General features: G+C 42.5%; 1 protein-coding gene across 1 annotated transcript in view; it reads right to left on the bottom strand.

Moving 5' to 3' along the window:
• Positions 1 to 1163: 1163 nt before the first annotated feature.
• Positions 1164 to 26450, bottom strand: part of LOC137632411 (uncharacterized) — a 56696-nt gene continuing 31409 nt past the window's right edge. Inside the window, exons 6-7 of the mRNA XM_068364344.1 lie at positions 19422 to 19573; positions 1164 to 5056 (exon numbers count right to left, since the gene is read on the bottom strand). Coding sequence (XP_068220445.1) covers positions 19435 to 19573 — 139 coding nt within the window. The 3' untranslated portion in view covers positions 1164 to 5056; positions 19422 to 19434. The remainder of the gene's footprint in view (positions 5057 to 19421; positions 19574 to 26450) is intronic.

The following is a 26450-nucleotide window of genomic DNA, read 5'->3' on the forward strand; positions in this document are numbered from 1 at the left end:
TTTTTAAAATTGTACAAATGCTCTGTTTCAAGTGGGTGCTAACTTTCAATCTAGAGCTGCAATTTTAATAAGTATCTGGGTACAGTACTTGGGTTAGAAAAAGTAAAATTCGGACTGATACTGACTAAAGGCCAACCACTTTCATATATCCCAATGCTAACAGTTAAGATTAGATGCATAGAATGTGGACTATGTTGTACTCGTGTCGAGTATGGAATCAGAGATATGTTGCAGTTTTTGTCTTTTGGTATGGCATCACAGGCAGCAAGAAATCTTTCATCAGAGCACAATAGTAATATCATCACTGGAGAATAATTTACACAGACCAACTGAAAGAAAAGGTGCCTGCAGGGGAAGCCCAAGGTGTAATCATTATTAGTAAACAAAATATCCACCAAATTTCAAAATTCCCTTCGGGGGAGAAAGAAGAAGAAGAAAAAAAAAAAAAAGCACAAGCATTCTCGGCAGTTCAGTCATTTATTTCAACTTGCACCTCAAAAGTCATATTTTAAAACCAAAAATCCAGAAGAACATAAACTACAGTCAATCACCAAAGAAGGATCCAGTCTTTACCTAGCCTTCAATTGTCATATCTCTTTACTTAAGCATTTCTAAAGTTTTTTTCCCTTTTCCAATGCTCATACAATGAGAACACAAGGAATCCAATGCATGAAATCAAACCACAGAATTTTTCAAAATCTCAATTCCCTCTCCCACTGCAGACACCTCTTGTGCACATAAAAAGCAGGAATGATTATATCTCCACATTATGATATTTCCCAAAGTAAATATCGTTACAATAACACTTTAGTGTTAGCTAAATAAAGTTATCCATTATAGTATCTACATTTCATAACTGAAATATCTTGAGTATTGAAAGAAAACATAAATGCAGTAACAACCACAGAAAGTTAAAAGGAAGCTGCATTATTACCCACTTTAGTATTGGATAAATATACAGTGATTTACAAAATAGTTGAAGTATCCCTTTTAAAAGAAGCACCAGATAAAGTATTATACACATTAAAATTAAATTTTACAGTAATGTATGGGGAGGGAAGCATGGACACAAAATGGAAAACTATAAACTTAAGACATCCTACATCTGATAAGAGAAAATTGCCCAAAGATGGAATGAGAACTATTACTCCAGTGTACATATGTCCAGAGTGCAGAAACTGATTAGTAGAGAACTAATATATTAACTGCCTCTTTACACTGCATGGACCTTGAATAAAACTATACATTTTATATCTGTCTCCTTAATACAGAATTGCCATCTACTACCTAATGTTTTGCATCATTTAATTTGGTTCTGTTGGCATTATCATAAAAAATAACCATAAAATTGTCTACAGTGCAAATCAATCAATGACTTCAACACACATCATCACAGAGAGATCAACCCTCTATTTCATCCAACACCTAAAATTTATTTACATCCTGAATTTAATGACAACTAGCATTGTGATCAATTAACAAGACATTAGTAAATAGCAGTTTTTACATACTGAGGAGACTATCCAATCCCTTTGCAGCAGGTTCTTAACTTCATAGTCATATAACATGGACAATTCCTACCTGTGAGCTGCCCTGAAATCAGTACAGAAATAACAAAGTGAAAGGTCAGAGTACTTCTTTGGTGAATACAATGATCATCCAATACAAAAGTACATAGGTATACACACTTTCTATACACATGTAAATGAATTACAATGTGGATCTTAAACAAGGCATCATCGCTCACAAAATGTACATTCTCTCTGACGTAATATAAAAATTACCATAGGAATAGTATCACGAAGATGGACGTCTGAAGTTTATTTTGATCCGGTTTCACACCTGTAACAGCCGATTCAACAGTTTACTAAAAACCGAGACTTTCTCAGTACCATCAATAGCCATCAACCATTTTCAAGGACTGCCATTAACAAACAAGCAAAATCAAAATCAATGAATTTTAACAATTTCTGTATGCTAAATCCCATATGTGAATATCAATGGTCATCAGCTACAGATCTCTTAAGCTACTGTAGATTGAAGACCAAACTTTAAAAAAAATTCAATGAAATATAAAATAATATATTTCATGTTGCGTGGTAGAGCATTTGTGAAATACATAAAATTTGTTGATCTGTCTTAATAAACAAAGTGATGTTGACAGCTATTAATGGATATCCATCAAAACTTCATAAAACCAATGTGATTTCTTCCTTCCATGAGCAAAGATGTAAAACAAATTGACAAATCACCCAAAATAGGTTGACAAGTATTCTGGCATAATTTGTCCAGGCACATTCTTCTAAAAGGTTATATAATGGGATCCCAAATCTACTACTATCATTATTATTATTATTTTAAATGATTATTCAGACACAGAGTTAACTTTCTTAACTCGTAAGTGACATATATTTCAAGACATTATTATTTCTTATAATACAAAGGGAATCTTTTCTAAAAGCTGTTGGAGTGTTAAGAGCACAATGACCAAGACCAAAAAGAAAGAAAAACAAATGATCTTATGGATGTGGAAAACATGAACAAACATCTTAATGTTGATTCCTTAAAAAGCCATTCTAGTACTTGAACAGTTTGTTAACCATTAGCAGTGGTTCCTCCCTTTTCAAAACAATGTTTTACATACTTGAATGGCTTGCAAAAAGTCTTCAAGGAAACAGGAACACTTGTAATTATACAGGAAGGCAACAGAAATACTTCTTACTTACACATACTATACAGTACCCCTAAAATCCTAATTTATATCTTTTTTGCACTACACAGGGATGTTGTCATGATAAAACCATTAAATTTTTTTTTTTTAAATTTGACTGATAGGAGTACCTGACTATCATAATAAAAACATTGAAAAATAAGATTTTTTTTTTATCCAAAATATTAGATAAAATAAGTTATGATAACAAATATCAATGAAAGGCTATTAACCGAATCTTTTTCTATTTTGGGTAAAAGAAAAAAAAGCGAGAATACTAGAATCTAGAAAATCCTACACAGCTTTTCTTACGTTTTGTATCAAACACAAAGGTTATTGAAAGTAAAGTTACATACTCAAGATCGGTTACTATAAAATGATGATCAAATGGTTATGTTATAAAATCATATATGTTATACAAACAAAAAAAAAAAACTATGGGAGTGTGGGTGTATAAATAAGTACATTATTGTAAATGTGCATATCCATCATTTCAAAATTTGATGCTTAAGATTGAAGGATTGGATTGTCATATCAAATATAGTATTCCTTAATTTTCAATATCTAAATTTTGGAGTGGTGAAACTGGACAAAGTCACTTAACATCTTTAAAAACCAAGCAGTATAACAAATGTATTTTTCATCAAAATTGTCTGATTTGACAAAGTCCTGGTGATTTTAAATTATCAATGAACTTACCTGTGAAACATATAGTTTGATTTAAATAATAAATCCATATCTAATACACAATAAATATGCTGTAAATATGAAACTAAGGCAGTAGAGATTTCTGTAAAACATTAAAGAGTGGAATTCCTTGAACTCCTGTTTCACTGTATGATTGCATTTCTGGTTAAAGTTTGAAAAAAAGGGAGATTAGTATTATAAGAAACTTGCCTTTATTACTTAATTTTGCTTTATCTGCTAGGAACTTAAAGAGCACACATTGCAAAAAATAGCATATAGTTGTTTTGATGACCTATAAAAACCAACTGCAATTGTTATATCGATTTATGTGAATGGCCCACTGATATTACATGTATTAAATTCTTGATGAAAAAAAGATAAATTTCCGAAAAAGAACCTGCCCTCAAATAATAAACATAATCTATAGAAAAAGCATGGACAAATTTTAGCATTAAGACAAATGGAGCAGCACAACTGTACCCTGTCAAAACGGTAGGAACTTCATATGCAATAGAGCTGAACTTTACTAAACGCCAGTCAAGAGAAAACTGAAGCAAAGCTTAACGCTGCTACAGTACAAGTGAGAATTTTTCCATACTTTTCACCAAGAATATTTCAAATACTTATAATACAAATAGACTACAAAATTTGCATGTAACTTGGTACACACACAAGATGAAGGTATCAGACATCACAGCAAAATTTCCTTTTCACTTAACAAAAGGCTAAACACAACCAAAGAACAATTGTTATTTAAGTATAACAATACAAGTTGTTCCCTCTCCCTGTACACTAATTACTTTTTAATGCATATATATATATATCTTTCAGAGCTAAAATGTCTGTCTAAACCAATGCCTTTAAAGAAAGTACTTAACACTAATAACATCTACAGCAAAATGTGCAATCATTGAAGCACTACCATACAATGTATAACCAATTTTCCAATTTTGTGCATAATTTATCTCAATATTCTGAAGGTTAAACCACAACTTATAAAGGTAAAAATGTTTGAACAGATGACATCGAGTTACCGTGTGAAGCAAATACGTAATTTTCCAAATTCCCTCAACCAACAAAATGTCAAAAGAAAAGCATAACCAATAAATCAAACAGGATGCCATATATTAAATTTACCCAAATGGCTAGAGGTTTAATACACACGGCGGTCTTTGCTAGGGGACATGGCATACCTACGGCAGAAGAGTACTTCTATGCGAGAGTACCTTGTATCATCTTTTAAGATTATCACAATTGTACAACTGGAAACAATAATAGAGGTATAACATTTCATATCTGATCTAACACACAATGGGTAAAAAGCTTGTAGAGGAGGAGCCAAGGCCTAGGGGGTTAAAAATTAGTCCCAACAAGTACCAGACCTAACTTTGGATATGGTCAAGGATGATGTAATTTATGTAAATATTTATATATTGTATATGTATTCCTTTTTATTTCATTTTTGGGTAGATGACCATCATGAACACCACAGGCAAGGGAGAAAGGACAGGCAGACACTGATGAGGCATTTGTACAACACATCTGTAAAATCCAACTGCTACCCTCCGGAATTACATCTTGATCAAATGTCTTGAAACAAAACTGTGTAACTTCAAGGCAATTATCTCATACTGATGCAGCCAGTTCTCCCGTTAGACACTGTGAAAGAAATGTTCTATTTAAGAATTTAGTAAATGCAAGAAAAACACACAAAACTCACTCATCATAGTTAAGATGTAAGAGCTAAATGATGTACTACTGAATACTTTATAACACTCTACAAGCAACTTTGACATTTGGGTTCAATATGTCATAAATCTGATGTTTAAGATTAATGAAAGAATAACAAATTAGACTGTCATACCAAATACTATGGTATAACAACACAAATTTTAAGTAATTTGTATTTTTCCTAACATTACTTTCTTAGGAGTATCTGGGATCTCCTCCCAACCGACCAGAATTTTGTGTAGTTTACCCTATCTCTATTTTCTATGCGGGGGAACCTCTGGCGGAAGGATACGCGCCATGAGGCGACCCAAGGTCAGAGAGCGTGCTCGCTCAGGTCTCGACCTTCAGTAAGTTTTATAATAGATAGGTTTCTAATAGTCCTGTAAGGCACTCGGGGCAGGATGGGTGGGCCATAACTCGAAAGTAGTTCGAGGTAAGTACTGTTAGGAAAAATACAAATTACTTAAAATTTGTGATTTGTTCCAACACAGAGTACTTACCTCGAACTACTTTCTTAGAAAACTTATACTTTAGGATGTGGGAGTGGCCTTCCGGACCTAGAGACCAATGACGAAGGGAAAAGAGGAACCTAGATAGGAGGCTAGGTTCTGCTGACCCAAAAATAGAAACAAGAAATTCGGGAAAACTAGGCAAAAAACTATCTTAGTGTCCAAAAAACTATCTTAGTGTCTAAGTAACTCGCCTCTAAAAATCCTGGGAGACGTATTCATTCACTGACAGTGTATCCCCTGAAAGGTGAAGGACTCAAGGGTCATGTAAGGGAAGGGTGATAGGGGGGGGGGGGGGGGAAGGTAAGGAAGGAACCTGTGTCTCATGGACTTACTGCCCACGGCTTCCCCGGGGCTACACCTTAAAATCTTTTGGAGCGCAGAAATGACAGGGCCAAGAAAGAACCCGTCCAAGGATTATCTCGAACGTTCCTTTAGGTAGTGAGCCGTAAAGGTGGACTGGACTGCCTTGACCACGTGCCTGCTCTCAGAATCTGGCCCACTGCCATGTTCCTCTCGAAGGCCAACGAAGTACTCAGGCCCCTAATGTCATGGGGTCTAAGCTTCCCTGGAAGAGAGACCCCCGAACTGTCGTAGGCTCTCATGATTACCTGCCGCAGCCAGAAGGAGATCGTATTCTTAGAGACCGGCTTCTTCACTAGTCCTGAGGAGACGAACAGACTCTTGGTCTCGGGGGGAAGTCTGGCCATTCTCTCAAGGTACTTACGTACCGCTCTGACTGGGCACAGTAGCAAGTCCCTCGGGTTGTCTGAACGCAGGATTGCTGGCACTGAGAACCCCTCAAACCTAGGGTCCCAAACAGCTGGGTTCTGAGTCTTAGCTACGAAGGTAGGCAAGAACCTGAAAGTAGCTTCTCGCCACCCCTTCGAGTGCGAGACCTCGTAAGACAGCCCATGAATCTCACTTACTCTTTTTGCTGACGCAAGGGCTAACAGGAAGACCGTCTTGAGGGTGAGCTCCTTGTCCAGGATATCTTTGAGAGGCTCGAAGGGGGGCTCAGAAAGCATCTTCAGCATTCTAGCCACATCCCACTGGGGAACTCTAGTGGCCTGGGGGGAAAAGGACTGCTCAAAGCTCTTGATGAGCATCGAGATATGTCTGAACGCACCTAGGTCGATGCCCTTCAGGAGGAAGACTTGGTCCAACGCCACCCGGACTCCTTTGATGGCTGGTATGGACGTGCCCACCTCGTCCCTCAGATAGACCAGGAAGTCGGCTATCTCGTGAATGGAGGCCGCTAACGGCCTGATGTTCTTCAAGGTGCACCATTTGGTAAAAGTAGCCCACTTTGCTTGGTATACCGCAACCGAGGACCGTCTTAGGTATCCTGACATCCTTGCTGCGGTCTTCGACGAATATCCTTCCTTCCTCAGGAGACGCTCGATAACCTCCACGCGTGAAGGCGGAGGGACCGAGGGTTTTCGTGAAACCTTTGGAAGTGAGGTTGCCGGAGAAGGTCTGGCCTGTCCGGAAGGGGCCAAGGTGGAAGGCGCGCCAGTTCCTTTAGGTCTGCGAACCATTCTCTCTCCGGCCACCAGGGCGCTACCAAAGTCATCTACAGGTTGTTCGCCCTCCTCACTCTGTTGAGTACTTGTCTGGGTATCCCGAAGGGGGGGAAGGTGTATATGTCGAGATTGTCCCAAGGATGTTGAAAAGCGTCCTCGAATGCTGCTGTTGGATCTGGCACAGGAGAACATAACACGGGGAGCTGTGCGTTTAGTCTCGTGGCGAAGAGGTCTATTACCGGAGAGCCCCACTTCAGGATGATGGTCTTGGCTACTCTTGGGTGCAGGGACCATTCCGATCCTACTACTTGACCAATCCTGCTGAGGCCGTCGGCTAGGACGTTCTTCTTTCCCGGAATGAACCTGGCTGTGATCTTGATCTGTTCCTCCTCTGCCCATTCCAGGAATTCCATTGTGAGACTGCACAGCTCCTTCGACTTCAGTCCTCCTTGCTTTTTCACGTAGGCCACCACCGTGGCGTTGTCGCACAGCAGAGCCACGGTGTTTCCCCGGAGTAGATGGACAAACTCTCAGCATGCGCTCTGCACGGCCATCAGTTCCAACACGTTTATGTGCCGGCTCCTCTCCTTGGAGTCCCATTTTCCTTTCGCTGCCTTGTCGAGAAGATGGGCTCCCCAACACTCCTTGGATGCGTCCGTGAACAGCAGCATCTCCGGAGGGTCGACTGCGAAGGGCATTCCTTTGAGGGTGTTTGTTCTGTCGTGCCACCACTTCAGAACTTCCTTCGTCTCCGGGGACACCGGGACCATCTTGTGCGGGGAGTCCCCCTGGTTCCAGAGCTCCTTCAGGTTCCACTGAACGCCCCTGAGTTTGAGCCTCCCCTGGGGGACCAATTTCTCCGACACGAGGTGGCCTATCAATCGTTGCCAGTCCTTGGCTCTCCTAGGCTGGTCCAACAGGAAGGCCCGGAGTATCTGATCTAGGTTGTCTAGTCACTCCGCGGAGGGGAAGGCTCTCGCCAACCGGGAGTCTAGAACCATCCCTAGGTAGGTCATCCTGGTGGAGGGTACCAGCTGTGACTTCTCCAGGTTGATGGTGATACCCAAGACACCGCAGAACCGCAGAAGTTTCGCGCCTTGCTCCCTCAGTGCTCCCTCTGAGGCTGAAAGCAACAACCAGTCGTCTAGGTACCGAATCAGGCAGATGCCCTGTTCGTGTGCCCAGGATGAAACTGTTGCGAAGACCCCCATGAAGACCTGAGGAGCTGTCGACAGTCCGAAGCAGAGGGTTCTGAATTGTAACGTCTGGGTACCCCATTTCACTCTTAGGAACTTCCTGCTAGAGGGGTGGACAGGGATCTGGAAGTAGGCGTCCTTGAGGTCTATGGACATCATGAAGTCCTCTTCCCTCAAAGCCGCCAAAACTGACTTCGGGGTGTCCATCTTGAAGTCGGTCTTGCACACGAACTTGTTGAGGGCTGAAAGATCTATGACGGGTCTCCAGCCCCCTTTCGCTTTCTCCACCAGGAAGAGCCTGCTGTAGAACCCTGGTCCTGGATCCTTGACTGGCTCTACTGCCCCTTTTGCAAGCATGGCCAAACTTCCTCCTGCAATGCTGTTCTTCTCAAGGGGTCCTTGGTCGCCAACCACTCCGCCCGCTAGTCCAGGATTAGAGGGGGCGATTCCGCTAGGAAGGGCGACCTGTACCCTTCCTTCAGTACTGCTACAGTCCACGGATCCGCTCCGTGGTCCCGCCAAGCTTGCCAAGAGTGTTTGAGGCATCCCCCTACCTGAGGCTTCGGCAGGAGTAGGGGGCCTCCCTTCCTATCTCCTTCGAGAGGCGCAGCTGGAACGTCCTCTCCTGGAGCTAGAGTAGGTAGGCCTGAACTTCGCCTGAGGGGGCTAAGTACCCCTATGGGAGGGCTGCGAGGGCTGGTGCCAAGACACCGACGGGGTGTCCCTTCTAGGGTGGATCGGCGAACCGCGGGATGGGTGAGAGACATCCGAAGAGGGTCTCCTGTGGGCAGGTCGTCTTGCCGGTGGGGGTCTGGGGTCTCCCGCTTCCTTAAGTTTCCTGATCCTCTCCATAGTCTCTTCTACTGCCTTTAGGGGGAACACCGACTCACCCCACAGAGGTAAGTTCCTCAAGGCTCTCGCCTCTCTGTCCAGTAGTCTCCTGACCAGCTTGCTCAGGACTGTGTCCCTCTTCTGCAGGACCCAGTTGGCTGCCTGAGAGAGGGACTGGTACAAGAGGAACTCGAGTGCTTTGCCCCCCGAACTAATCAGCTCCCTCAGCAAGGACTGATTCTCGGGGACGGAGAGGTCGTGGGAGGCCTGAAAGCCTACCAACGTGCAGGCCCACCAGTCCAACCATGACAATACTTCAAAAGTTCAAAGTTGGAGCAAATGCTTTTTTGTTGACCAGGCGGACATAGTCTTTTTATAGTTTATTTATGACATATTTGTTTTTGATGTTGTTGTTAGTTTATTATATGACATGTCTGTTTTGACGTTGTTTTTTATTTTAGAATGATTTATTGTTAATTTGTTCTCTTCATTTATTTATTTCCTTATTTCCTTTCCTCACTGGGCTATTTTTCCCTGTTGGAGCCCCTGGGCTTATAGCATCTTGCTTTTCCAACTAGGGTTATAGCTTGGATAGTAATAATAATAATAATAATAATAATACGTAGACTAAAGCCAGGGCCATATCCTTCATCATGGAGGTTTCTGCCGGAGAAAAACACACTGGAGCGGAGGATGCCCTATCTTCAGCCGCTCCCTGGTTCAGGATAGCAATCGCTGGCTCCACCGTACAAGGACTTCTGTGGCGCCCCTCCGGGAGATAAAAGCGTTTCTGCGTTTTAAGACCCTGGAGGAGTTTGGAGGCGCTCTGATTCCTGGGCGCGTCCGCCTGGCTGGCTATGAACCTATCTATGTGGTCCATACCCAGCCTAACGTCCCTCGCCAGGGGAAGAGCCAGCGAAGGCGTCTGCTGCACAGGATTATCCACTAACCTGCTAAGACCGGAGAGCCAGGCTTCATCTGTCGAGGGTTTCGGCTCATCCAGCCTATGATGCTGCTTGATGAGGGCTAGGACCTTCCTATAGGTGGAGACCTCGTCTGTCGAACATTCGCCGCCATCCACGAGGCCTTCGGCCAACCGGTCCTCCGCCTGAGAAGGCACGTCTACGACGGAGGGTCCCGCGTGAGGTGGAGGAATCTTTTTCTCGTGGAGACTCACTGAGCGGGCAGCTCCGCTAGGACAAGAGTAGCCGTCATGGGTCTACTCCCTCCGGCAGAGATCCATGGAGCTGCGGGCTTCCCCGTGCTGGCCGGTTGATTCCTTCGTTCAGGGCGGGCCATCGAAGAACCGGAGGCCGGGACAAGGCTGGCAGTCCGAAGTGGCGACTCTCTCCGCTGGGCGGATGAAGTCGGAACCTTTGCGGACTTATGCCTGTCGACCGAGACCTGGTGCGATGACTTACGTCGACGATCGGGTCTGCTGGAGGAGACGTACCGCGAGGATGGTGAAGGAGCTCTAGGGAGCCAGGCAGCGGTGCTCTGGGCTGCTGAAGCTCCTAGGAGGTGGCTCCGGGGGATGGTGACTCGCACCCATTCGCCTTTTGACGAGCGGCTCCTGTGTTTCCTACTGGGAGATCTGGAACGTCTCCTGGCGTGGCGTGATCGGGAACGGGAATGGGATCTCTTCCTGTGGGACCTCTCCCGTCTCCTCCTCGAGTCCCTCGGACCTTCGTCCTCTGAGGAGAAAGAGTACGCCCCAAAAGAGGAGACCGATGACTGGTAAGAACGTGCTGAATCGTCCGAGGTGTCCTGAGTTGCTGGTGGATCTTCGTGCCGGTCTGCTGGCGAAGAAGGATGAAGAAAGACTGCGGGAGCGTTGCCGACAGCGCCGGGGGAGAGCGAGGCACTTTCTTGCGGACAAACCAGGTGTCGAACTCCTCTTCCAGTCTCATGGGCGACCTGAAGGGCATCCTCGGCGGCACCCACGCGAGGGGGTCCAAACTCGGCGAATCTTCCTCATCGGCGTCTCCCCCGGCCGCTGACGTACCTGAAACACAGACCCAAGAAGCGGGGGAAGAGGCTGTAGCGGCCTTCCCCCACATAGGATCGTCAGAAGAGACGGGCCCTGCTGGCACCAGGACCTCGTCTCCCGAACACACTCCCGTCCCTCCCTCAGGCACCCCACTTGCCTGAACCGATACAACATCCCCACCAACAGACATCACAGACTCCTAGGGAAGAGCAATGGGCCGCTTCCCCACAACGGACTTACCTCGTCCCCTACTCTGGGTAGGGGAAGGCGGCAGAGAAGCCCTCCCCGAAGAGGTTCCGGGCGACGCAAAAGGCGAGGCAATGCTTGACTTCTTCGGCGATCTCTTGGTAGCCTTCTTTTTGGTGCCGTAGCGCACCCACTGAACTTCGTTCCAGGATTTACACTCCGGCACGTGGCTGTAGGGGAACATACACTGCCCCTACACGACGAACACAGAGTGGGGGTCGACTTCCGGCTTGGAATGAAAAGCCCCACAAGATTTACCGGCCATAGGCCCGGGGTAACGGCGGGGATTCTCCATAACGAACCAATAAGCACCAAAACGACACAGGAACACAGAGGGAAAGGTAGGATAAGGTAAGGTATGAACACAAGGGGACCACATGGGAACCTCGTGGGACACAAAGGGTCGCACTGGGTAAGGAGAGCGCAGCGAGATGTTATCACAACGCCACCAGAAAACTTACTGAAGGTCGAGACCTGTGCGAGCACGCTCTCTGACCCTGGGTCGCCTCATGGCGCGTATCCTTCTGCCAGAGGTTCCCCCGCATAGAAAACGAAGATAGGTAAACTACACAAAATTCTGGTCGGTTGGGAGGAGATCCCAGATACTCCTAAGAAAGTAGTTCGAGGTAAGTACTCCGTGTTGGAACAATCATTTTTAATAACTACACCAAAATACAATACTACAAAGTTACCTAATGACTTATTGTCCAAATCATTTCCATGAACCTCACCCAATGTTCATATTGCTTCACCCCAAAAATATACAAAACCATTTCCTTTCTTTCCAACAGACAAATGCCTTTAGTAAAGTAATGAAACATACTATAAAAGTTAATGGCAAGAAGCAAAGCTGTAGTAACCTAGAGGCTCTCTGTTTTTACAATCTCTATATTTCATCAGTTTGACATACTCTCTCCTCCAGATTGGTGAGCTTTTTAGTGTTTTAATATTTTTTCCTCTGGGTTTGTTAGCAATATCATATTGTTCACAGGATTTGTTTCTGAGAGATCATGATCTGCATTCTCTGTCTCTTGTGCCAAGGACAGTACTGTGATTCAACAAACCATTGAGAGGAGTGTGAATACATCATTCTTCCTCTTATAGAAAACTGTCTGTGATTGCCAACCATATTAAACATTCCAAATGCTGAAAGAATTTTTCTTTTAGTTCATAAGGGATATCCAAAAAAACTAGGCTAGTTCATAATAGCAGGGATAATGATAAGTGACTTGCCAGCACTGTTCTCTAATACAGTACTTAACCAGCCAAGTTTTGATAGTGATGAACTGCTAAAGCTCAACTTCTTAAATCCCAGAAAGCCAGCGAGTTGCAGTAATTCTGATCTTACCTACTAAGTTGCTAACCCTAACCTATCTTTTCAAGTTGGGAAGTTGGGTCTAGTGTTAATAGTTTTCCACAGCCTGAGATTTGAGATTTCACTGCGTCTTCCAGAGACAAGATCCTCATAAAGAGCCTTAAATTCTTTAATTACTTTAGAGTAACCCTTCTGCTGCTAAGTCCTTGCATTCCTAGTATCTTAGTAGTTGCTAATTTAGACAATAGATTGCGAGGATGAAAACAGAGTTGGTAATCTGGATCCTGATATTCCTTTTAAGAAACATCATATTTCATATGTGGATGGTGTGGCATATATGATTCCCTTGACCCTAATGTTACTGATGAAATTTCAGCTCGTTAGTCAGTAGCATACTGTTTTGGATGGCAACATGCGTTGTTTCGCTTGGAAACTCGGTCACAATCTCATCATGGGTTAAATGGGGGATAAATGTGGGCTCTAGTACTTTTACTGCAGAAAAGATTTCCCATTATAGAAGCAGGATGTCAATGGAGTCACTACCTGGCCTGGCCTCATTTTACTATACTTACTGATGAGCAGGGTGTAACATTCATGTTTGATATTAGAATGCATACTAAGATGAAGAATAACTAGATACATGAGTGAAAGGTGGAACTTGCATCTTACAGTTATACAATACACAATCACCCAGGGAAGGAGAATGCAGTTCCTAATGTTTTTTCTAGTCTCTCCTGCTGCTCAACCTTCTCTACAGACCAGAGTTTAAGCCTCAGTACTACCAACCTCTAGCAGGCACTCTCATAAAAGCCACACAACCAATGGAGAGGCTCAGTATAGGCTTCAAGAGATCTCTACCTACTGCTTCACATAATCCACACACTTATAATTGTTGAGTATTTGCAGTTTCCGTTTACTTTTGCATGTCCTAACATGAATACCGAGACTTGTCCTAACGTGAGTACTGAAACTGTACTTAGATGCCCTAGAGCCGATATTTAGCTTGTGGGGGATGCCAGGTTATATTTACTCCGACCAAGGTGCATTCCTTATGTCCAAACATTTGGCATATCTTTTGCAAAAATGGTGGCAACAAGCTGCACAATTCTGTATCATCCTGTAGGGAATGGCTAAGTAGAGAGATTCAATGGCACCATATGGAAGGCAGTCAAGCTAGCTCTCAAGTCCCAGTACTTGCCTAATAGTCAATGGGAACCAGTTCTTCCAGAAGCACTAGATTCTTTCAAGTCACTCATGAGCAGTTCTTTTCATTCTAGTCATGGAAGCTTCTTACCTCCATGGCTAAAGGCTCCTGGACCCGTATTATTGAGGAGGTTTGTACGAAATAAGAATGGGCCATTAACAGATGAGGTTGAGCATGTGGATAGTACAGTAATCAGACTTATACCAATATAAGGTACTGTAATTTTGTCATGTCTTCATGATCCAGCTCCTTGTCCTGAAGGTTGGCTTTCTCATCATCCATCAACCAAAGGATAGATGGATGTAGACTGACCTGCAACTAGGCAGATCACGGGCTCAAATGCGTTGGCACCCCGTAAGTAGTGTGACGATCGCTGGTTTATATTTGTTGAAGCAGGGTACATGTGCTGGATTGGCAATACATAGATGGACGGAAAAGATGTTGATAAGATGAAATAGCAAGGATGACCAAGAGAAAGTCCGAAGCAGTAGTTAGCGCACCGCAAAGCGGGTCTTGCTGTTATCCTAATCCTGTTCCTCCTTGGTCCTCCAGAAAGTAATTTCTTTTTATAAGAGGTCCAAACAAGGCGCCGATTAATTAGAGTATGTGTCAACCATAGGAACGAGTAGTGTTTATCTTGACACTTTAAAAAAACTAACATCAGGAATCTACCAAAAACAATGTCACAGGAGTAGACTGTGGCAGATTCAAATTACCAAAAACAAATGAACAATGATCTTAGGGCTGAACTGAAAAGACCTATTATGCACTATGGCTTGGACTAGAGTTTATTAGTTCCTATTCTATGTTTTATTCTAGGAGGGGAGAATGTGGTATATTTATTACTTACTGATACTTGCTCATACCTTCTCCTTTTCTATTTTGATACCCAAGTTTAATATGAGTTTTGACCAATCAAGAAAAGCATTGTCTCACTGTTTACATCTGGGACTGAGAGATAATGGTGGTTCATGCACCATTCCTATATATCTTAGGTAATTTAATATTAGTAATAGTGAGGGTAATAGGATAGGTAAGTATTACTCTACTAACATTGTAAGGGGTACTACAATTTACAATTCATCTTTGTAAGTTTACACCGGGTACTATATTAGATTACTTAGGAAGGTATTTGCGTTTGTTTCAGACTGTAATACTTGTTCAAGTTGAGTAATTCTTGGGACTAGATTAGTTAGGAAGGTATTTGTTTCAGACTGTAGTAATTGTTCAAGTAGAGTAAAGCTTGGGAAGCTATAGGTAAGGGTTTCATTGTTATCACACGCAGAAGCTTCCGTACTCAGTTGTACAGGAATAGGAAAGTCAATAAGATATGACTCGGTTCATCCTTCTGTACAGGATGAAGAAGCTGTTGAAAACACACAGGAAGATCCCCAAAAGTGAGGAAATGTCTCCCTTTTAAATCTTACTTAACTTTATTGCTGACAGTTCTGATGCTGCTTATTCTTCCAAGGCTTTGGCGATAGCTACTTCTAAGACCTTCAGTTCTTCAATTTTGTTGTGAATAAAATCAATAAATTGGTGTCTCAAATGCAAAGACAGGCTAGTAACTCTAGGTCATTCAGTCTTTAATTATTCTATACCTCAAGATGTTCAGACTTGAAGACTAATCGGTTACCCAATCTTCTTATAGAAGACTAATCAATTACCAAATCTTGTTCTAGAGTTTGATTTAATTTCCTGTCTTGAATCCATCATTACTCTTAATAAATTAAAATATTTGATATGGGTTTCCAAGCTACTTTACTAAAGAAATGCTGCTTGGGAGAAATAATGTAGCGAGTGTTCTAGAAATGTTTTCCTTTGCTGATTCTATAATAGAGGTTATTGATAGTCTTATATAAGAAAAAATTACAGGCCATCAAGATTTTTAATTTAGTTTTGGATTATCTGACCAGTTTAAATGTAACTATTGTTAACTCTCTTCAATGTGTATTTGTTATTGCAGGAGGAGAAGGCGAGGGATGGTGGTGGGAGTTACAGCTGTGTGTAGCTATTATTAAAATTGTCTTAGAAACAGACACTAAACTTTACTTTGCCCTGCCACATAGACCTAGAATCATAACATTTTGGTAGCAAAGTGTGGTTTGTGGCAGGTGGAAGGACATTAAAGAGAATTAAGAAGACGAAGAAAAGATGACCAACAACAGTGACTGCGGTTGCCGGTCTTTGGAGGAGACGAGTTATGATTGCTGAAAGGAAAAAAAAAAAAAGTTGAAGGCATGGGTGCATGTCACCAATGTTGAGAAGAAGAAACAATCGGTGACACTTGCCCTGTCATTCCCAGAAGGAAGCGAGGTGAGAGGCAAGGTTTTTCAAGAAGTAGACATTGAGCAGCTGGCAAACGATGACGAGATGCAAGTTTTGCTTTAACACTTGAACAAGTAGTACAAAAAGGACAAAATGTCAGCTACATATTCAACACATACAAGAAGGCGAAGGAAGACACCATGGAGAAGTACATTCTGGAGTTTGTGAAGAGAAGTGCTGTTTAAAAGAAGTACAATGTGATTATACCAAAGTGCATTTTGGCATTCAAGTTGTTGGACAATGCTGGGCTAGAGGTGAAAGATAGATAAGTGTTGACAGCAGTGTCTTTCACTGAGTCAGATAAGATGTTTGACTCCATACAACAAGCAGTCAGGAAATTTTTTGGGAGTTAGGAAGTCTTGACTTTGGGGGAATTGTCATGAAATAGTGCCAGTGAGACTCTCACAGTAATAGTGAAATCTGAGTCAGTGTTTAGCACAGAGGCAGCAGAGGAAGAGGAAATGTGGTAAATAGTGAGAAAAGTGGACAGAGAAACTATGTTGATAGATTTGGCAATTTAAGTTAATGCTTTATTTGTGGATCACATTACCACCTGTCTCAAGAGAGTATGTTGACGGTGCTAGTGAATGATTCTACCTCATTGATCCTTCATCCTTCCAATGATATTTCACCTTCCATTGCATATTCTGTAGTCGTCATCTCTGTCTTCTATTATTTTAAGCCCAACTTCCAGTGATATTTCATGCATTCTGGTAAGCAAGAATTGTAAGTCCTATGGGGTTCTGCTAATATGGACAGCATCATCAGCATACTCTAGGTCTGCTAATTTCCTATTACCAATCCAGTACAATCCTTCTCCACTATCTCCGACTGTTCTACGCATTACAAAATCAATGTGGAGAATAAACAACATAGGTGACAAGACATTCTTCTTCTTCTTTGTCTGTATCTAAACTCCTCTGTTCACTGTTAATTCATTTCATAGGACTAACATTAACTTTGCACTTGCAATGCTCATGAACATACAATCAAATTAACATATTTGAAAGGAATTCTTTAATGATGCAGGACTCTCCACAAAATTGGTAGGTGCACACTATCAAAGGCTTTTTCATAGTCCACAAATGCCATCAAAAGGACATTTCTATATTTTCCACATAGCTGGACAACATGTTTTAAAATGAAAATTTGGTCAGTACAATTTCTACCTTTTCTAAATCTTGCTTGTTGTATGCTTTTCATAAATCTTCCTCTCGTCTCTTTAGTATTTTGTGTAAGTATTCTGGGGTTCAATAACCAGGACTAATGTCCTCCAGTGGAATGTTGGCTTTGAGAGCTTAAGCCGCAGAATTTGAAGTTATTCTCTGATAACAGAATCAAGTATCAGCTGTCTTCAATGAAGGCTGGTTGGTGGAGGATGCTTCTGTTTTTAGGAAACGGTAAATGCAGTTGTTGCCAATGCTTATTAAAGTATGCTGCAGTCACTACCATCTTTGAAGTCATTAAAACTCCACTCCATTTCAATTACTAATGGGTTTGATCAACAACCTCTTTCCATTTACATCTCAAGACTTGGCAGATTTGTGGCAGTACAGAAGCCCCAGAGAGAAAAATGCATGTGTACAAGTTTTCCGGCATGTACTGGAAACTCCGGATTTTCAAGTCTGAAGTTTTTTTTTTTTTCTTTTTTTTTCCACTGGCTCGGTCAGTAGGATGTCATTTCTTGTGGTGTAATTTTCAAGATAAACAGTTCAATCTACCATGCTAACGTCTGTACAGCTATGACGAACCCATTGAATCTCGGGGTTACGCAGTGTGATAGCTGCTGTTTCCATGAAAACATGCAAGCATATTTAACGAAAAACAAGACAGTCGTTCCCGGGGTTCCTTATTTCTTTGGTGAAAGTTACAACAATGTTTTCATTGGCTCACTATAACTGTCCATCCAATGAAACTGCAGTTATTATGAAACATGTTTTGGTTAACAACACATCCATGTCCACTGCCTTTCGTTGCTGCTTTGAATACTGTATCATTGCTTGCAAAAATCACTTGAAATATTGTCAAAATGAAGTTTTTTATCATTAGGCTTCAAATAAAAAAAAAAATTAGAGAAGACATCTAGAAATAAATGGAGGTGGGAATGGCTAAACAAGTAACAAGAAAGGTGACAAATATGGCTTAGAAAACTAGACATTTCAGGAGTTGCACTTAGTGATTGTTGTCAAAGACAATCAAGTACAGGTCCAGCAGAAAAAAGTGGCTGAAAGGTCACGCTGATCAATCTAATCACTTAAAAACATGAAAAACGCAATTATTTTAACTTATAATTTCAATTTATTTTCTGGGCTCAAAGAGGGATCCACCCCTTTGAAACCACATATCTGAATTTTCAGGTGTTTTATTAAGAAAGATTTGCCTTTTACAATTTCCATTTTTTTATATCATGAGTAGGGCGCATAGCTCTTTTGATTTCAGGCCCCCTTGCTTCTTTACGTAGGCCACTACCGTGGCGTTGTCGCACATCAACGCCACGGTGTTTCCTCGGAGGAGATAAACGAATTCCCGACACGTTCTCAACACGGCCACCATCTCCAGAATGTTTATGTGTTGTTCCGCCTCCTCGCTGGACCATTTGCCTCTTGTCGATTTTCCCAGAAGGTGCGCTCCCCACCCTTCCTTCCATGCGTACGTGAACAACAGCATCTCCGGAGGGTCGGGTGCGAAGGGCATTCCTTTCCCAGTATTCGACCTGTCGTTCCACCATCGCAGGACGTCCTTTGTTTCTGGAAAGACTGGCACTACTGTGTGGGGTTCCTTTCCCTGGGTTCTCAGGGTGTGTTTCACTCCGCCTGAGGTTAGCCCCATAGAAAACAGGAATAGGGTAAACTACACAAAAAGCTGGTCGGTTAGGATAGAGTTACCAGTAACTCCTAAGAAGGTAGTTCTAGGTAAGTACTCTGTGTTGGAACAATCAGCATTTAGATATTAATAGCATCCTATTCAAAGCTAAGATTTAAGGAAATAAAATGTTGATTCATAAAGGATAAAGGAATTTTTAATAAGCTTGAGACCACTTTAATAGCAGTCTTCACCCTAATTAAATTAACAAAACTGGACTAATGAACATCCAATAAAAATCATGACGCTATACTCACTAATAACTGATTGCATCCTTCGTAAATACCTTTCAAAAGTGACTAGCTTTTGGGCTGTGCAGATGCATCAGAATTCTGCTGACCTTCCATATCAGCATCAACCTGGCTAAGCCCAGTATCTTCACCCTTCTGAACATCTACACTTTCACTGGTCTTCAGAAGGCCGCGGGATGAAAGAAAGCTATGGAAAATATATATCATTAATCTCTCACAAGAGGAAAAAGATAAAAAAAATACATAACACAATATTATATGAATCACAATAAGTTCCCTGCCATTCATTATAAGTCAATATCACGAAAATATAAATAAATATATCTAGCTACTATTGAAAACAAAAATAATTTTCTTTTGACTTCAAAAGGTTATTTTCCTTTTAATTCAAATGTAGTTTTCATATTCTCTAAAAAAAAAATATACAATACAATAGAATGCAAATAATAAACACAGTAAACCATTAAGTAGTTGCAGTACAACAGAGTAAATTTTCACAATGCCAAAATAATATTCAAATGCAATCATCTTAGGGTACATTGAGTATTAATAAAAGGACAAATTTAAAGTACCGTATTTCCCTTGTCATAAGACGCACCTTTTTCCACGAAAAATGCCCCCCAAAATCACCCTGCATCTTAACACTAAGAAAAAGTTGTATAGGGGAGTTTGACACCCCTGAAACACCTAACTATTGACTTACAAGCACTCAAACTCACGAGAGATAGAATATAAAACTACAATTATCATTCATATAATACAAATATATTCATATTTATATTGCACTTCATTTAATGAAGTATAGTAGCAAATTATTTCTTTATTTTGGTAATCAGCTGATGACTCGCTAACCCCCCCCCCCCCCCCCCCCACCAAGTAAACATGCCAACTAGAGGTCTCGTAGCAGACGACACTATGACATAGTTTATTCAGTATATATCTATTTTCTCATATTTTGTTGATATTTTGTAATAAAGCAATATATTGATAATGACTTTGTTGCCTGAGTTCCGAAAAAATACAAACAGACAGTTGCTGAATACGTCCTTGGAAAAAAACTTCTGTTAGTTGAGTGCAGTATTACCAAGTTAGCAGAAAAGTAACTAGACCCAGAATCACATAAACAGTACTGAAAGTATTCCACCTATAAGAATTTATAGATTTCTATAATCAATAGCTACATTGTGTGAATATTTATAGGGTATATGAGGAATTTGGGAACTATTACTAGAATTTTGCATCTTTGCCAAAATTTTATAAAGAACCTTTGGCAACGCTGCTTTCATGTAAACAACACTTGAAACACCAAGCACTATGAGTAAACGTGTAGTTGTGGTGGAAACTACGACGTTTAGTTGTTTCTTATAAGATTATGTAATAGAATTGGGATAATCGGCATATAGCTATTAATATTAACTTGAACATTTCATAATACACGCAAAATAAGAAAAGTTAATGTGCCAGACAATAATCACGCTAGAGTCGCTGACCATGGATTTCTGCTAAGAAGTTTTTAAAATCCTCATTTTCTTTTTTTTCTAAAACTGCCTTGCTAATTAAAGGGTGCGTCTTACCACTTGTAGCATATTATCACACGGGAAATACGGTAATTTGTATTTTTCCTAACAATACAAACCTTTCGCACTTTATTAGGGATATATTTATGGCGAAGCTGGGGGGGGGGGGGTAACCCGCTACCGGTTCACACACACCTATATTATCTTTTGACTGCAGGCAGGCCTTACAAGGGGGTAGGTGATGGCGGGCGGGCGGGCCAAAGTATAAAGAGCTCAAGGTTTGTATCGCTAGGAAGAACACAAATTACTCTTGAATTTGTCATTTTTTTCCGATACTAAATACAAACCCTTTCACTCTTTATTAGGGGTGACTCACCCTTTAGGTGCGTGTCAGTCCGAACCAACTGGCTGGTTTTTGACTTAAGGTTTTCCCGTATGTGCTCCGCACATATAAAGGACAAACCCTGACACCTCGCTAACTATGTGCAAAGTACACTTCAGCTTCTGCAATCTGTGTAATAACAGCAATGTGACTAGTCTAGGTAAGAATTCTCAGAAACGGGAATGTTTGAATCAACCATGGACGCTAACGCTACCCAATCGTACCTCGTCAGGGGTTATGAGGGATGTAACAAGTATATGTCTCTATACTAGGGTACACAAGGGAAATGATTTTACCTGCAGACAGAGGAGGGCAGCTTGCATAGGATGTAAGTGCTGTTCCCCAAGAGATGGGAAAATGAATGAAAGAAAGAGCCAGTCATTCTTTTAATCCCAGACTAATCCTGGGTAATCTCTGTCCTCAACCATCTGCTACTTGTCCACTAAGGAGCATGAGCTATTTAAACCACTTGTGCAGCCACGACAGGAACAATGGAAAACGTCTCTATGTTCTTGTGGGTCATGTCTTGCAGGTAGTGGGAGGTGAAAGACGTCTGGTGCTTTTGAATGCCCATTGTACTTGTAAGACCTGCGTCACAGTAGTTCTTGCTGAACGCTACGGACGTGCTGATACCCCTAATGTCATGAGCTTTGGGTCATCTTGTTTGTGGAGAAGGATCAGGATTCAATGCTTGTCTACGTCCTTGCAAATCCAAGCAGAAATGGTGTTCTTCGCGATCCTCCTCTTTGTTTTCCCGGTGCTGACACTTTGGAGTGAGCTGCTGCAGTTCCTTTGAGGTGGTTCCTTTGAGGTAATACCTCAAACTCCTAGCTGGACACAGTAACAGTTGATCTGGATAATCGATTACATTACGAAGACTCCCAATCGCCTGGATCTAGGATCTACTTTTTCTGGATTTGGAGTCTTGGCAATAAACTCAGGGATGAAGCAGAGCATTGACCCCCCCCCCCATCTCCTTGAATGGGAGATGTCGTAGGAAAGGCCATGGAGTTCGCCAAGTCTCTTGGCCGAAGGCAACGAAAGCAAGAAAACCGTCATCTAAGTCAGGTAAAGGTTCATAGGGAGCACCCTTTAGGGAGGACATGAATCAGGTTTCATGGGGGTGGTGTAACTTCCAACACAGGACAAGTAAGTTCGAAACCCCGTATGCGGAGAGACAACTCCAACGAAGAGGAAATGTTAATTCCTTTCTGTCTAAAGGTTAGGCTCAAGGTTGAGCGGTAGCCTTTCACTGCCGAGACCAAGAGAAGTTTTTCCTCCTAAAGGTATAAGAGGAATTCCGCTGATGCTGAATTAGAAGCACCGAGGGGAGAAATACCCCTTCCACGATACCCACGATACCAGACACAGAAGACAGTGCACTTAGCCTGGTATACTGCAGCCAATGATTTTTGTAGGCATCCAGGCATCCTCTTCGCAACTTGTTGTGAAAAGCCTCTCAGAGAGTTGATGCTGGATAGTCCCCAGGCAAGAATTCATAGGGATTCCACGGCTGTTATTCAGGGATGTCGCGAATACATCCACTGCCAACTATCCGAGTTGTCTGCTCAGATTGTCCACGAGTACATTCCTCTTGTCTGGAATGAAACAAGCTGATGGGGACAACAAGTTGTCTTCTGCTCATCTTAGCATCTCCACTGCTAGATGGCAAAGGGGCTGCGAAAAAATACCGCCTTGCTTGTTTACGTAAGCCACCACTGTGGTGTTGTCGCTCATCAATACCACCAAATGACTTGCCAGGAACTGATAGAACTGTTGTAGGGCTAGAAAGGCTGCCCTCATCTCTAGGACATTTATATGCTGGTACCTTTCCGACTCTAACCAGAGCCCGGAGGCCGTGTAGTGCATGCAGCATGTGGGCCACCCAACCTTCTTTTGATGCATATGAAAAGAGCATCAATTCTGGGGGAACGAGAAGGTCGATCTCTTGGTGGAGATTTTTGTGTGCCACCCACCATCTCAAAGTCTGCCTGTTCCTCAGGTACCATCAGGACCAGCGTTTCAGGATAGTCCTCGCGTTGGACCCACCTGGATTTCAGCTGCCACTGAAGAGATCAAATTTGTAAGCGGCTGTTGCGGACTAGACGGACCAGGGATGTCAGATGACCTATGAAACGTAACCACTGATGGGATGGGAGAGCGTCTATCGTCGGACAGCAGGGAAGAGGTCTTCCAAGAGATCGTCTTTTCTGGCAGACTCCTGGGGTTACTCATGGAAGCTGCCGATAACTTCTTACCTAAGGCAGCAGCGCAGCGCTAGAAACTGCCAAACTTACCACCTTCACTAAAGCCTTGAACCACGGAGTGTCCTTCTCGAAAAGATGGAATCGCAAAAGGCTTTCGCTGGGCAGGTTATGGGATGGGGAACACTTCCTAGGAGTCTGAGGTTTCAAAACCTGAAATGGAGAGGTTTACCTGGCTGTAATGGTACCAGCACGTCCTCTTGCTTTGGCTTGGAAGAGCGAGTTGGAAAACGCTCTGGAACATAAGCTGAGCTCTTCAGGGAGACTATAAATGGAACTGGTTGGTTGCATTCCACTGGTCAGGTACTCGATGCTGGGCTGACGCGTGGCACTTACACTCCAACGGCCGGGTGCGTGTTGACAGGAATTGGCGAGCAGCTGCATTGCTACACGCTACTGGGCATTCAGGAGCTGAAGACGACGAGCCTGCACTGGCTGGATCACGAGCAACTACTGATGGTCTGGGCGAGTGGGCGATATGCTCGGGGGCAGAAGAGCTATCACGCGTGAACTGTAGATCATGCTTGGTTAGTCTAGACCAGGAAGTCACAAGGCGCATAGCGATCGGATGGCAAGTGTCACGTGAATGCGCACACGAGCGGGGAGAGGGTTGATCTCTTGATCGGTAACAAACAGATGGGTCGCGCATTGCCTGGAAGCGCACTGGGGCGCAGGAGAATGCTTACTTGCCAACACGTGGTGATGAGTAGGGGCTGGTTGACGCACTTCTAGAACTGTGACAAGGAGATATCCTATGATAGTGAGGGTCGTCATGGGCGTTCGTTCTATCTACATCAACGAGCGAGGTTGGAGAGTGCCCAGTAGAGCATTGCACTCTGCGCTCCTGCAATTAAGGTGCAATGGTCTGGATTCCCCAAGGGGAACGGTGATCACTCCTGGACTCTTGAACAGGAATAGGCTGTGGCTGAGAAGGTGCGCATCGAACTCGAAGGGGGCAAGCAACATCCATAGGTGAACCATACTCCAACGGGCTGGCAAAGGGTGGAGGTGGAGGCGGGAGCCGGCGGGCAGAATCACATGGTAAAAACCACTCCGTGGAGTACCTAACCCGCGAACAGGAAAGGTGAACACCCCCCCCCCCCCCCCCCCCCCCGAGGAACAAGAACATGCCTCGGCCTTTGGCCCCTCCACAGGAGCTGCGGAAACGTCATTTGAACCTAAGGGTTGCCCCAGAGTTAAAAAGATCGAGTGAGCAAGAGTTTCAGGAATAGATTGAGGGGTTAAAAACGAAGTCTGAGGTTTCTTCAACTTCGAGAGAGAGACCATGAAAGAGAAGAATCCCTCTTAGATTTCTTCTCACGCCACCGTCTAAATCTCTACTACTGGGAGGAAAACCACTCCTGACACTCCTAACAAGTGTTGTCCTGCGTACACGGTCTTCCTCTACAGGCAGGACACACGAATGCAGGTCAGTCTTGATCAAGGACAGGAAGGTCAGAGACCAGTTCGCATGACGACCGTAAGAAGTAACACACACCTGAAAAGGAAAAGAAAACAAAACAATTAGTCAATATGGCAGTCAGGTTGGGAGGCGGAGAGAAATGGATGCCCGCTCTCGGCCGAGCCAAAAGAAAAAGTGGAGACACAACACAGTTGTGTGTGTGTGTGTGAGCGGGGTAGCTGGTACCAGGCCCTACCCCCCATACTAACTAGTGGTGGGGTACTTACACCTTGCCAAAAGTCTTATGGCTAGTGTTCCAGCTTCGCCGAAAGTATAGCCCTAATGAAGAGCGAAAGGGTTTGTGTATTTAGTGTCAGAACAAATAACATTCAACACTAAACAACATTCTGTAATTGATTCCCGTGCATACTTTGTAAGATTTTAATCATAAACACCAGACAATTTTAAATGAAACTGTTTAGATTTTTTTTTAATCACTCTTTTAAACTACTGTCACTTCCTCTGTATTAACAACTAAGGCAGCACTAAATGATAGTGTTCATGGTAAGGAACATGCACATATTCTATAAAAAAATGTCTCCACAAGTCAACGCCCCCCCCCCCCCCCCCCTGCAGACAAGAATAATGCCCAAAGAACCTTGAGAGGGTTGACAAGAATTACAACCAAGACGAGCTAACCAGATCTTTACAATGTTTTACAAAGAGCTAACGTATGACCCACTAGCTTTTACAGGTACACCTTCCATAGTCCTGCACCTTTAGTTCCAGAGGCTTGCCTGATTAGTGATTTTTTCCAATTATGGAAGATCATTCTGTAACGCATCTCTGACTTGCTAACAAAACTTAATAATACTGTATTTCTAACTGAACTGTGTACTCTACAGTGTGTAATTAATGTGTTATCTCTCTCTTTTTCTCATCTTTTGTATAGTAAACTTACACACCATTTTTGCTTTTGTAGTAGTAATATATTTACTAACAAAGTAGTTTCATATTAAAAAAAAAAATGCTTTAAATGAATCCATCATTAACTAGTCGGTGTTTAGCATAAGTAGTTTTGCTTGTGTATTTTTTTCTTTTCATCTTACTGTATAAAAGGGAATTCGCTAAATTTACCCAGGGTGTAAAAGAAATTTGATTCAAAAGTTGATTTGTCATTGCAGTACTTCATTAAGTTGAACTTTAGCCAACTTAGTAACTAAATATTAAGCTATTCCTAAATGTTGCTATTCCTCTATCAAACATTTTATAACATGTCACAACAGATTATCTGTATGTTTTTCTTAGGAAATTATATGATAAAATTTTCTTTTCTTTCATGTTCAGTAATTATTTTGTACTCAATATTTAATTAACTGACTAGAAAGACTGTAACACTGACAGTAATGTAGACGCACACATTCTGTAAGGTAGTACTGTAACTTCAATGGGCAACTACACAATATAAAGAGGAGCGATGGTATAGATTTTCCCATTGA

Source organism: Palaemon carinicauda, chromosome 41, assembly GCF_036898095.1.
Source record: "Palaemon carinicauda isolate YSFRI2023 chromosome 41, ASM3689809v2, whole genome shotgun sequence".
In the NCBI taxonomy this organism is placed as follows: Eukaryota; Metazoa; Arthropoda; class Malacostraca; order Decapoda; family Palaemonidae; genus Palaemon; species Palaemon carinicauda.